This window comes from Hippocampus zosterae, chromosome 20, assembly GCF_025434085.1.
Source record: "Hippocampus zosterae strain Florida chromosome 20, ASM2543408v3, whole genome shotgun sequence".
NCBI lineage: Eukaryota > Metazoa > Chordata > Actinopteri > Syngnathiformes > Syngnathidae > Hippocampus > Hippocampus zosterae.
The window spans coordinates 10,373,183-10,386,850 of record NC_067470.1 but is presented as its reverse complement, the minus strand read 5'-3'; the positions used below and the strand labels follow the sequence as shown (position 1 = coordinate 10,386,850).

The 13,668-nt window shown below is 46.5% G+C and overlaps 1 protein-coding gene across 3 annotated transcripts in view; it reads right to left on the bottom strand.

Annotated features, from left to right (window-relative positions):
• LOC127592974 (divergent protein kinase domain 2A) overlaps positions 1-13,668 on the bottom strand; it is a 35,328-nt gene that overhangs the window by 17,179 nt on the left and 4,481 nt on the right. For all 3 annotated transcript variants that reach the window (XM_052054115.1, XM_052054118.1, XM_052054117.1), the window contains exon 2: positions 10,445-11,325. In XM_052054115.1, the coding sequence (XP_051910075.1) occupies positions 10,445-11,098 (654 nt within the window). In that variant the 5' untranslated portion in view covers positions 11,099-11,325. The remainder of the gene's footprint in view (positions 1-10,444; positions 11,326-13,668) is intronic.

Here is a 13,668-nt window from a genome sequence, read left to right as displayed (position 1 = left end):
TGAAGGTTGAAGAGGATGAAGATTTCATCGGATTTAGTAATTTGGAGTAACACTGATGGTTTGGTAAACGTCTTACCATTTTTGTGATGCTATAGTAATCCGAATAAACTGAATATGTTACGTGAACATATCAGGAACATTCTCTGTTTCATGTTTATGTGTCATGTAACGTTAGCATAGCGTTAGCATATTTTCTTTTGACTTTATATTGCCTTTCAAGATATCTGTTCTTGGTGTTGGATTTTATCACGTAAATTTCCCACCCAAAATGCCATTTATAATGATGTTTTTTCTTCTTCTTTATTACGCATTTTATGGCTGGTGCGACTTATACTCAGCAGCGGAAAATACGGTAGTAGTTAGCCACAGGAGTAGTTTAGAGTGCGGTTTCAATTCTCCACATTTTCTGTCCTGGACTCAACCCGACTGTTTTATGAAAATCAAGTCAAGACAGGATTGTGCAGCAGATCAAATGGCAACTCTGAGGAAGTGTGCAGGGCAGACGTGTTCGCGTCAGACACGACAAGTGAACTTTCCGGCTATTACTCAGCCAGCTCATCTTTTAGGTGGCGTCAGTGAAGCTGGGACTGCCATGCCGAAGTCAAGAGGAGGAAGGAGGGGGCAGACGTTTTCGGAGTCACCTTGTGCATATGGAGGATGTGCAGTGAGCCCCTTCTGGCATTTCGGGGGCAATTTGAAATCCAGTCTGGTAGGCACAGCTTGCGCTGAGCTTCATCCTAGCACACACGCGGCAAGACATCCACCCCCGCTAAACTTGCTCATTGCCATCTTTGTTCCAACTACGACCGGACTTGCCTTTAAGGAGCAGCAATGTTGTTCGTTCCCCAAAGCTGTAACTTTCCTCGTCAGCAAAAACTAAGTTTGAGAAAAGTATTTGCACATTTAAAGTGTCCCGGCATATAGAGACAAAAGGATGCAAAGTGTGGTTTGATTACGAAGGGCCTCAGTCTGCCTCATTACTATGGACGCTGTTCAAAGACAGCAAAGTCACCCAGTGTCAGCCTTCCTGGGAAGGGGGGGGGGGCGAAAAAAAATGTTCCGTAAATATGAGTCCAACTCAGAAAATAATTCAAAGTGAATTTGGTCTACTTTACATTTGACCCGATTGCATATTGGAAAAATATTTTCCATAATCATTGGTTTATCTGTATGAATGCAGTCGCTCCCCTCGCTCCTCGAGCCACACACACACACACACACACACACACACACACACACACACACAGCGCCTCCTTATGTATTCATTGCGCTTCAAAGCGCCTGTCAAAGCATATCAATTAGCTAAGCTTTAACACGGAGCTTGAAATCCCCTTTTAGATATTAGTTTGTGGCGCTTGCACTAAAGACGACTTTTATGCGCCCGCGTTAGTGAGCTGCTGCTTGAACACTTGATTTTTGCCCTTTCGAATAAAATGCCACACGTGGCCAAGTGGAAAAATCCATATTGCCAATGTTAATAATGCCGGGAGGGAAAATGGTTGTCGTGCACCCCCCCCCTCCCCCCCTCCACACATACGCCATTCTGTGTGGGGAAAAAAAGCGAACCAAAAAAATGGAGCCAATCTGAACACCGATAGAAAAGGCTGGGCTACATTTCTATTCTATTTCTACCTTTGTGTTCAAAGTGTCCTGGAGAATGCAAATGAAGAATGGGAGGAGGGGAGGGGACAGACCTCGAGGTTTCTAACCTGACCTGAACCTGAGCCACTGAGCACAGACCTCATAAATCCACTTTACTGGGAAACCTAAGAATGTTTTAAAGTCAAAGGCGGTCCGGTGTTAAATCCGTTTGGGTGGTAGCTCTGTCCACGGGGACTGGGGAGGGACCCGACTGGAACTCAAAACTCGGCTCGGAAGGGGCTGTGCTTTTGAGGTATTGCAGAGCGGCAAGCAATTACCTGGGGGGAGGGGGGGGAGACAATGGAGCGGCATCCATTGCTCTGACGGACCCTAGCGCCACCTAGCAAGAGAATTGAATGAACCAAACGGGTCACAGGAGGTTCCACTGTCCCAAAGCAGCTGCACTTCCAGTGACCAAGAGTGAATACCGATACTGCTGAATTCCTGGAACATATTTTCTCTGACAGGAAACGAGTGCCTTGTTCTTTATATCAGTGGTCCCCAACCCCCGGGCCGCCGACCAATACCGGTCCATGGGTCCTTTGGTACCGGGCCGTACAGAAAGAATAAATAATACATTACTTCCGTTTTATTTATTTCGGAATCTGAAAGCAGTAAACTCGTGTGCGGTGACTTTATTGGGAAACCATTTTTTCGGTACACCGTTACAGTGAAATCCTCAGGCCTGCCTTATTTGTTTTTGTTTTGACAGAAATTTCCTTGCGCCCCAAAAACGCACATTAGGAACTGTGCGTCCCGCGGGAAAATTATGCGTCGAGGATGCGGGACGCAGAGGTAACGAGATGGCTGTGCAAACTGTTTTATTTTGAAAAATGACGTATTTTTTGTTACATCCATCTACAGTATGTCACTCTTGACGCAGGCCAAGGAACGCTTCTCTGTCACGTGTTAGATTACCGCTAAAATGAAACTAGGATCTAGCAAAATGAATGAAAAAATAAGGTCTTTGGAATATTTCTTTGGGAAAGGGGAAATGCCCAGCCAGGAGACAGAGGAGGAGCTTACGACTTTCAAGAAAAAGACGGCTACGTTTCATAGACACGTCAGAAGTCCGACTTAAGATACAGCTTTATCACAACGGGAGATTCCCACGCACCAAGTCCACTCTACATAATATGCGGCGATGCTGAGTTGTTTTTTTCATGCACTTCGTATTTGCGGGGTATTTTATTTTGAAGGCACGTTCAAACGTTACCATAGCAACCGGTGAGCTTGCGGTCAGATACGACGTTCCTCGTGCAATTATTCGTGTTTATTATTATGTTTTGAAAATACCACAGGTTTCATTCAGGTCATATCATATTATTTTGTTGTATTTATGCGGTCTGAAAATATTGTCTGACATTAAACCGGTACGTGGGGCAAAAATAAAATAATAATAATATTAATAAAAATGTTGGGGACCACCGCTTTGTGCTATGATCGACAATTTCATTCCTGGGAGCTAGCTGACGGAGTAAAGAGCATCGTCTCGCTGTAACGTAAAAACACTGGGCACGCGGAAAAGCTAATGTATATTTTGTTTTGTTTTTTGACTTATCCATAATGGTTGTGGTCATGTTAAGGGATCCACGGGAGCTTTTAATCGGGTTTGACTCGCCGGTGGTGGAGGACGGCAGGCCAATGGACAGAGCGGCGGGTTGGGTAGCATGCAGGACAGAAGGAAGCTTGATTTTGGAAAACGGGGGTAAGCCGGTGGGTGGTAGAGGATACTTTGGAGGGGTCTCGACCACAGGCGTTTACACCTCACTAAACACAGCTGTCGCGCATGTGTGCGCTAAGGATTACGGTGACACAAAGCAGAAAGGTTTATTCAAATGGGAGACAACACCACAAGCCCCTTGGCTTGTACCAAACAGGCGCCCGTCAAACCTTCGCCTGCCCTGCGCCTTTCCAGCGGGGATGCCGTCCAAAAGAGGGGAGTTGGGCCCAGATAACTCAGCTGTCCTAACAGGATTCAGTCTGTACACAAAGGCCGAGAAGAATAACCAAAAGGGGGATTGGGAACACTTGAAGCCGGGTTAAGCGGCGTAAACAACTCCTCTTCTGTGCTAAAAGGAGTGTCACGATCCCAAGGAGCCGGAAACCCAAATGAGATATTAATCACCGGACTATTTTCTGGTGGGCCTCAACCGCTGAAATCTCCTCAAGGGAAGGGGAGGCATACGCGTCACGGGATTGCGTGTGTCTGCCGTTGCTAGGAAAGAACTATTGGAAGGAAAGCAAAATGAGGTGTCCCCTTTGCCCCTCGGAGAGCCAGGAATACCCTCAACGCTTTGTTTGGCTCCAGTTCCCAAAGAAGGCAAGGGCTGGGTTCGATTCTGCAAAACATCATTAAAATCAGTGGGTTTTCTCCGGGTACTCCATTCTCCTCCCACATTCCAAAAAAACATGCATGGCAGCTTAATGGAACATTCTAAATTGTCCCAAGGTGTAAGTGTGAGCGCGGATGGTTGTTCGTCTGTGTGTGCCCTGCGATTGGCTGGCAACTGGTTCAGGTGTCCCCCCGCCTACTGCCCGAAGATGGCTGGGATCGGCTCCAGCATGCCCCTGCGACCCTTATGAGGGGAAAGCGATTCGGAAAATGGTTGGCTGGATCATTAAAATCAACAAGGGAAAGAGACACCCCATTTTTTGTGGCGGAAGGGGGGGGGGGGGGGGGGGGTGAAACAAAAATAGTGGCGCCAGATTGTTTGTCGAGAGAGCATTGAAGGTTGACTTTCACATTTACGCTGAGATCCTGCTGTCAAAATTCTCCGCAGGCCTCAAAGATAAGGTGATCCATCAAATGTGTGTGTGTGTTTTTTTCTGCAATGCGGTGCTGAGGTCACATGTTGTGCAGGAAAAAAAACAAAAAAGACAGCTGGCCACGCCACGGGATGGGTTCTGATGAGCATGTCTGTGTTAGCCGAGGACCGGGTGTTAAGTGAGGAGGCGGTTCTTGGGAAGGCGGCGACGCAAAGGCAAGAGGAAAGCAGCACAGATTTTGAATCTGGAGGAGATGAGAGTACCGCTGGCTGAGTCGAGCCCGCAGCCTGTCAGGTCCTATTCTCAGCTTCACTGAGCAAAAATGGAGCAGAGGACCAAAAAAAGGGTGCGAGTGCGGTCACATGTTTCTGGCCCCCTCGCAAGGCTTTCATGATTTGGAACGGAAAACCGGGCAAAAATTAAAACTCATTTCCGATTGGGCTCCAGTACATCTGGCCCATCAAACACGCGCGTCACCTGATGACTCAGTGAGTCATTTCACCCCCAGGCCCCCACAAAAAAGGAGAGGCGCCAAGAATGGTCAATTAACTGCAAATACAAAAGAAGCTTTATGACGAAGAGTGGAAGGAGAGAAGGGTGAGCAGGCATGTTCCGTCTCAAAACAAAAAAGTGCAACAAGCGTTTGCGGCGCTTTCGTCCTTGTACTGCTCTACCCAATCAGAAGCGACGACGATATTCATCTGCTCTTTTCAATTCATTTGGAAAATGTCCACATATCATTCCACGTGCATTTAGGACAGTGGTTCAATGTGGTGACAGACTTGTAAAGTGTACTGGGTGCGTGACAGTTTTTTTTCCCCGAAGAGCTCCAGGGGACCAATTGAGTAATTTTATCATCGAATCACGTTCAAATTTGTCTTACCATCAAAACGAATGGAATGTTTGTGAACTGGGCGGGTCAGTTGCTAAGGAACCGCTACCTGAACGCTTGGTAAACTAATTAGAAGGAGCATCAGTGCGTAGTAAATTTGTGCATTGCACTAAGCTCCCCCGCCCCCCCATGCCTGAACTCGAGAGGCACTCATCAGTGCGCAAATAATTTTTCACGTCTGCTAATGCGGCGGAATGCTCACTGAGCCATCTCTCGCTTGTAGTGAAGGAGGGCAACGCTGCAGGCTCAGCATGTCGGTGGAGAGAGTCCAGTGGGGGGGGGGGGGTTAGAGCGATTCAAACATGCCTGAATCGATTCCCCAGAATTAGCCCCCGGACTGTCTCTTTACGACTTGATTTTTCACCTCAACTGAATTATGACGCCACGACTTGAATAAGAGGTCAAATCATGAGCCAACATGTGACTTCTCTTGTTAAGGAAGAATGCAAACCCTTGATAAGAGCTTAATGCACTTTACTTTGGAGTCAGCCAATCCTCCATTCAGTGTCTCCAGAATTCTGCGGGAGTCAGACTCTGGCATCCTTTCACTGACTCCCGATACATTTTAGCGTCCTTTTTAAGATCCTAGGTCCAGGTGTACGGACCAGACATTATTCGAGTTAGCAAGAACTAAGCGGAGGCTCAGAGGGGATCGAGTCTTTTCCGTTCGAATGACGTCCCACTGAACGTTTGGCAAGTCTCTTTGCGGCCCATCTTTAAAACTCATCTCAAAACTCATTTGTATCCTTTGTCTTTTCATTAAGCATGAGACTTGTTTTTTTTTAGTTTTTGACAGTTTTCATCCTTTCTACGGTCTTTATTAATTTATTGTCGTATCGATGATCTTTGCTGCACGTACAGCACTTTGTATACAAGGGTGGCTGTTTTAAAGCGCTCTACAAATACAGTTGAGAAGTATATCCTCGCCATCTGATTATCTTGAGCAAAAACAAATGTAGTTTTTTGTTTTTTAAATTATAGAGCTCACTCCACGACGACGCGGGATAATCATTAACTTGGAGATGAAATCTTTTCACTTGATAGCAGTGATATTTATTCAGGGAAAGCGCCGCTTTCAGCGGAGAGGAAACGAGAGAAACAAAACCTCTTCCTCCGCTTTTGCATTTCGCCACAGTCTTTTTTTTTTTTTTGGTCATCTAAAAATATTTATTCCCCGTGGCCAAATGGTCTTACACGTGACAGAGGAATGGAAGCTGTGTTTGTGTATGCCCCATGTACTGCCCAACACACAAAAATGGGCCATTATTGGCCGGAGCCAAAACAGCACAGCAGATTGTTTCCCACGGACAAAGGAGGTCTGGTGTCTCATCGTGAAACAGGGGACGATTTACTGCCAGTGTCTTAAAAGAGCACAAACACAAGCCAGTTCGGAGAGAGATCGAGGGGGTGGTGTGGTGGGGAACTCGGCTCGCTGAGCAGACAGAAATGTTCTGCACATGATTCGACTGAATAAAGCCGGGGGGGGGGGGGGGGGGGGGGAGGCACTGCCAAACAATGAGAGCGGGAAAACGGCTGTGCTTAAAGACGGCGAACCTGAACAGTATAAATATTAGCGTGAAAACCTCCAAAAACTCACTGAAGATAGCAATGAGGCAACTTGAAACAGCCTGACTAAAACGCTCATTAACTCAGTCCTGGCTTATCATGCGTAGAAATCAAATCTCGACACTGAGACCACGACCTCTGGCCAAAATCAGACACCAAGATGCTCCGTCTCGATAAGGCCCATTAATTGTTCATGGTTGACTGCAGTCCGAGGCTGAGGGTTTTGGATGCATTTTGACCAGCCATCAGAATGTGTCACTCATTTGACACATGGCGTGGTACGTCATCGATGCCGACCAATCTGCCACATTGGTTCTACGTGCCCAAAAGCAGCAGTCCCCAATCGGTTAAATGTCAGCCAATATTTTGAAGGACCAGTGTGATGGATAAATACAACAATATGGCCTGCATGAAAACTGTGATATTTTCAAAACATAATAAGAAACACAAATCATGACATGAGGAACGTCCCATATGGCCGCAACACTCTCTGGTCGCTATGGTAACATTTCAACGTGCCTTCAAAATAAGATAGTCCGCAAATACAAAGTGCATGAAAAATACGACTCACCATCGCCGCATAATAAGCAGTGGACTTGGTGCGTGGGAATCTGCCGTTGGGATAAATCCGTATTTTAAGTAGGGCTCTTGATACTTATACGATTAAATGTAGCATTGTTTTTCCTGAAAGTCATAGGCTCCTCTTCTGTCTCCTCGCTGGGCCTTCTCCCCTTCCCAAAGAAACTTCAAAGGACCCGCGTTATTTACTCATTTTGCTAGCTCCCGGGTTACATTTTAGCGCTAGCCTATCACGTGACCGAGAAGCGCGTGTCAAGAGTGACATACTGTAGAAGGGTGTAACAGAGAATCCGTTTTTTTTTCTAAACAAAACGTCTTTCAGATTCCGAAATGAATAAAAATGTATGTACATTATTTATTCTTTCTGGTACCAATTGATCCATAGACTGGTACTGGTCCGCGGCCCGGGGGTTGGCGACCAATGCCCAAGAGGATCCCTCGAATGCACACAGATGAGAAGGTGTTGGGATGAGCCATATGCAAAAGCAAAGAGTAGAAGGGATGTGGGTGAAGGGGAAAACGTGACTTGTTGGAATGGGCGATGTCTGTAGTGTTGCGTTTGGGTGGGGAACGTTTGCCGTTCTACCCCTTGCCATACCTTTTGACGATAGGTAGAACGTTCAGAGTCCAAAGTGATGGACTAGTGCGGCCCATAGTTTGTGGAGCAGATATTAATAAACTGACAAAAACAGAAAGACGGACACAGAGGGGAAGAACAACAGAGGAGACAGAAAGGGGAGGGCAAGCGACCGTGCAACGCTAATCAGACGTTAGCCGGACATAAAAGCTGATCTCGCTTTTTTTCCTTTTTTTTTGTCTGGTGGAATGCCCGCAGGTGTCCGACCTGATAGTGTACAAAAAGCGGGGGCCACGGGTTGTAGGTCAGCCCTGAAAGTTATTCAATGACCGCACGTGACTGTTGTTGTGTCGAGACACGGTCAATGGCAGATTGAAATTGCAATGGATTGGACGCTTGTAAATTCCAGAGGAGGGTGGTGGGAGTGTGTGTGTGTGTGTGTGGGTGGGTGGGTGGGTGGGTGGGTGGGGGGATGACACGCCGTGCTCTTCTTGAGATGTCAGCGCCAGCTGTGCACTTCCAACACCTACAAGACTTGGTAGTCAAGGCCTTCAGTTGGTCTGTGACCACTTCAGGTTGTTTTCTTTCAGCACATGGCCACCGTCAAGAGTTACAGCAGAATAGTTAAAGTCTGAATGAAGGGTGGGGGGGAATAGCTGGCATTCTTATGACAGCATCCAGCTAAAATAAACAAAACAAGACTTGCCAGGCCCGCGTTATCCTGTTAGTACTCCATTCCAAGCAAAGTTGCCCGCATCTGACGACAGCCCACTGGACACAGACGTGAATTAAAATTAAAAACAACTTGGACCGTTTGCAGATGCAATCTTGAATAATTCAAATATGCCCTACATATAGTGTTGAATATGTAGTATAGCCGCCAGCCAATGCCTCTCATCTTTCGGGAGGCCACGGCTCTCAAAACTATGTTCTCGAGACTGCGAGAGTTGCCAAATGTTCTTGGAGGCTGCAATAGTTCTTCCTAATTGTACACACACACACACATATATATATATATATGGGAGAGGACCACAGGAAGTTCGACTCAGCATTTCCCCCACCAAAAGAAAAATGGCTTCACTTGCTTTGTACTGGTGATCTTAGCCAAAGGTAACTCGGAAAGAAGCAACCTTGTACTATGACTCCGGCCAATCAAAACAACAGTGAATGGAAACTCCAGATAGTGGAAAGTCACAGGAATTTGAAAATATCATGTCACTCAGGAGAGCGCAGATCTCCCAGGCAGCCAAGGACAACAACAAAACAGACAAATTTTATCAGCACCATGTTGTCCACCTTCAGCTTCAACTCACCACCTCCATACGCCTGAATTTTATGATTAGGTTGCCGATACTAATAGCAACATGCTTCAACAAAAAAAATAAAGAAATGTACCGTATTTTCCGCATTAGAATGAAACCCCCATGGGCGAAAATACCCCCCAGTGTGAAAAAAATCTTGAAATGCATGAAAGCCATTCCCACTTTTCTGCAACAAAAAGTCCCCCTGTTGCGCAATATGAAATAATCTTCTCCACCCTTGCCTCGCAACGAGGTTCACTATAACGAAAACAAACCTTCCGCAAAAGTCTAATCCGACCTCAGCCTGCCACATCCTACTGCTTCACTCCGAAACGGCAACAGCAACCACCACACTGGTTTACACACGCGCAGTAGTACAGGAAGTATTTGTTATTGTTAGTTTCAGACGCAGCACAAACGTGACATTGCTGAAATGGCTACAAAACGGACCTTTGCATGCCAAGCAGTGAAGAAAAGAGTTCCGATGCTTGAAGACAGGGTAAAAGTGATCAAATGAAACATGGAGGAAGCAAAGTAAGACGTTGTGCAAGAAACAGATGTAAGTGAAAGTGAATGCTGGTCGTAAATTTCGAAATTTCTTTCCCGTTTTTTTCTTTCTACACTGGCTATATGAAGTGTCAAATAAGTGTATGCTCACACTTATGCACTATTGAAATAAATATAGAATACACGTATATGTTTTGTATATATGCGTGTGTGTGTTTACATCTGAGATAAAATTTGCTGTAGTGAAAAGTTTGATTTCGTTGTAGAGAAGTTACACTGTATCAGGCGCACCTTCAATGAATGGCCCATTTTAAAACTTTTCATTCATAGGGTGCACCACATTATAAGGCGCACAGAATAGAAGCTACAATAGTGGCTGAGGTTGCATTATACATAAAACTAGAAGGACAAAGTGCTTTACAGAACATTTAAAACATCCAAGAAATCAGAATATTGATCCATATATAAGGTAGACCGGATTATAAGGCACACTGTCGGTTTTTGAGAAAATTGAATGCTTTTAGGTGCACCTGATAAGTGCGGAAAATAGTGCTCAACCACTATAATCGATAGTCATGAAGATTTAACCTTCTCGATGAAGGTTAACAATACCTGTAGAACAAGCGGTTCCGGGTTGAACGCCAACGTCATGAGCAGCTGCATTCTCTCCGTGTCCTTCAGGTTCTTGAGCAGAAAGCTGCCAGAGTCTTTGGTCTCGGCGTACCGCCGAACCACACGGTCCAGCAGCCGCTGCGACGGGCAGTGTACCAGGTCTGACCAGCCCTCGACCACCTCTGGAGTCAGAAGACGTACGTCGCCATTGATCCGGGCAAATTCCGTTTTGTACATCGCCTGGATGAGATCGCAGCGCGGCCTGCCCGTAGCCCTCTTGCAGATCTTTTGATCGATCTCGGCCAGCTCCTGGTTGGAGCCCAGCCGCTTCAGGACGATCCGCCGCGTGCCTTCCCTGGGCTCCCCGTACTGGGCGAAGTAAACGTTCTTGACGTTAAAGATGTCGAGGAAGCGCAGGCGGCCCCACGTCTCAAACGAAACCTGGCCGTTCATGAATTTGCGGCACCAGCTGGTGCCGAAGCAGGCGGGACACTTGTTGAGGTTGATGAAGCGTCGGTCGGTGAGCTCGTTCTTTTGGAACGAGGCGAACAGATTGTGCGTGTTCATCAGCAGGATGACAAACAGCCCCACCACAAACAGGAGCTTCAGACAGCGGTACACGCGGCCAAGTTTGAGGGGGAGGAAGCGCATCATGGTGGGGCGAGGACGAAGTCGGGGGAAAGGGACGTCTTGAGGAATTTGGCCGAGGGAGGAAGTATCCACACGGGTGTCAGCGAGTTGATTTTAAAACCTCTCCGTCAGGGCGCATCGGGTTGGCATCTCGAGCCGCAAGCTGGGGCGAGGTTGCGAGTCCCTGGCTGTGGCTGATGAGTCATGTTCAACCGGGATTCCCGTTTATGGGCTACCTTCAGTCAGCAAGCCTGGAAGCAAATCAAAAAATAATAATTAAAAAGTAGGAAACTCGTCAGAATAGTGCACAATTGAAAACACATTCACAGAAATGTAATTATCCATTTTATTCATGGCTTCCTAGTAAACGACTACTTAATATGCGCTAGCTCACAGGAGGCCCCGTTTCCGAGAATACACGATTGCCAGAGGAAGTCGAATTGTTCCAGATCATCCCGGAGCTTTCCGTACCTTAGTCCTACGAAGGGATGGCGCACGGCCAACGTAATAGAGCTGCCAGTGTTGTGTTCTCTTGAGGAAAATCATTTTATGTAGACTCACAGTAAAAAAAAAAAAAAAAAAAAGATAAAAAGCACGGATACAGTGGGGGATCATCGGCTATCGAAATGAAGATTTAAAATGCCTTCTGATTCGTGTAAATCAAAAATGTGCCGCACCGGCCTCCTCGCGCTGCATTTGTATCAATTCCCCGTTCCCGCCTTTTTTCCTGGCGTTTAAAACATTCGCCACGTCTGGCGCTAAAGGACCCGTCAAGAATCAAGCGCGAAAAAGAGACTCAAATCTGGGATCGGGGACATGAGCTTATCCGAGACCAAATCATATTAGACTCCCAATCAGCTTTTGAACAGCTTTGAGCTTCAAGATGCTTCGAGACAGACAATGAGGCCAGCCGTGCAAATTAGCATTCTTCAATTAAGAGCTCATTAGGACATGCCTATTAGAACGGCTGATGAGGGAGAGGGCGCGGCTAACGAGCAAGCGGATTAGCGTGGCCTGCGCTGACTGATTCGGCCTTCGGGCCCAGCGGCCGAGATGCGGTCTCGCCCGGAGGCGCCCGACGTGAGCGGTGGCGGCGACTGGAGCAGCTGTGGGGACTCCGATAAGAAACTGCACGCCACCGCCGTCTGAGTGTACCTAGGCCAATATCACTAAAAATAAACCAAACCCATTTAACTCATTCAGTACCAGCCAATTCTAGACCAAGTCTGAAAAGACGTTTAAAAATGTCTTTGGGAGTGAATGAGTTAAAGGGGAAGTAGACAGCTGCAACTGTACTTATTATTTTTTTTCCTTTTGAGTGGAAACAAGATTTATGCATGTTGTCTGTCTGCTCTTGCCGTTAACTCGTTCAGTACCAGCCAATTATAGACCAAGTCTGAAAAGACGTTTAGAAACGTCTTTGGCAGTGAATGAGTTAAAAAGCTGGTGGGCATATAATGCGCCGTGAACAAGATGGAAAGCCTCAATGGTGATCCGTCACATCTGGATGGCATTTGTTGATTTATTTAATTAATCATACAAAGAAAAAAAAGGGAGGCTTTTAGGGCTTTACAGGTGAATAATGTTAAGAGCACATTTAGTATCCAATGTCAAGCGGCACAATACTGTGAGTGATGTCAGATAAGGCATTCCTTTTATGCCTTTTCAAGTCTGTGAACTGCAATACACTGAGCGAGCGAAATGCACTTTTAAAATGCACTTTGGGCTCACGCTGACTTCCACAAAGTGTCCGCGGTGTGATGGATGAACAATAAAAACAAACAATTTTAAGAAAAAGAATAACCTCTCAGGAGCAAGGCACGTGCTAAAAGCCCAACATGATAATTCGATTGACCCCCCCCCCGCCCAAAAAAAAATCTATTTCTCCAAGATAATCGTATTCCATCGGGAAAGGGAAATGAACTGGCGGAGAGAAAATAAGAACATCAAGTCAGCCAACAGCAAAACGTCGATAAGACGGCCAAGAAAGGATACATTTTACATTTCACTACAAGGAGTGAGGGAGTGAATAGCTTAAGGGGTGGGGGCCGGGGGGTTGAATATCGCGTTTCTTTAACATATTGAATAAAAAGCCACTCAGCTCCTGACACAGACTGTTAAGGGCATCGATGTGGCAGCCCAGATCTTGTGAGGAGATATGAGATTCGACTAGGATCAGCAAGGAGCTCAAGCGAATGACGAAGGGGAGTGGATACAAGTCACTCTGCTCCGCGGCGAGCTTGAACAACCCCCCCCCCCCCCCCAAGGACGGACGACACTGTGGGGCAAATGAGAAGGCACAGGCAAGCGGCTAACGCGTAGCGTTTTGCCGTCTTGTCCAACGAAGGATTATGTCAATGTTAGATGCGCCGGCCAAAAATAGAATATAATGCGCACCCAACGGTTTTGGTGTCCGTTTAACGAGAGGAAACCGGAGGTCTCAGCGATGGCCAAGAAACTTGCGCAAATAAACCAACAACCCGGAATAAAAGAGAAAAGCACCAGAGTGACACGGTGAAACACCCACCGAAACCTTAACGCAATACCGTGAATGGCGAGTCGTAATCTGGCTATTACTCCCCGTTAATGACCCT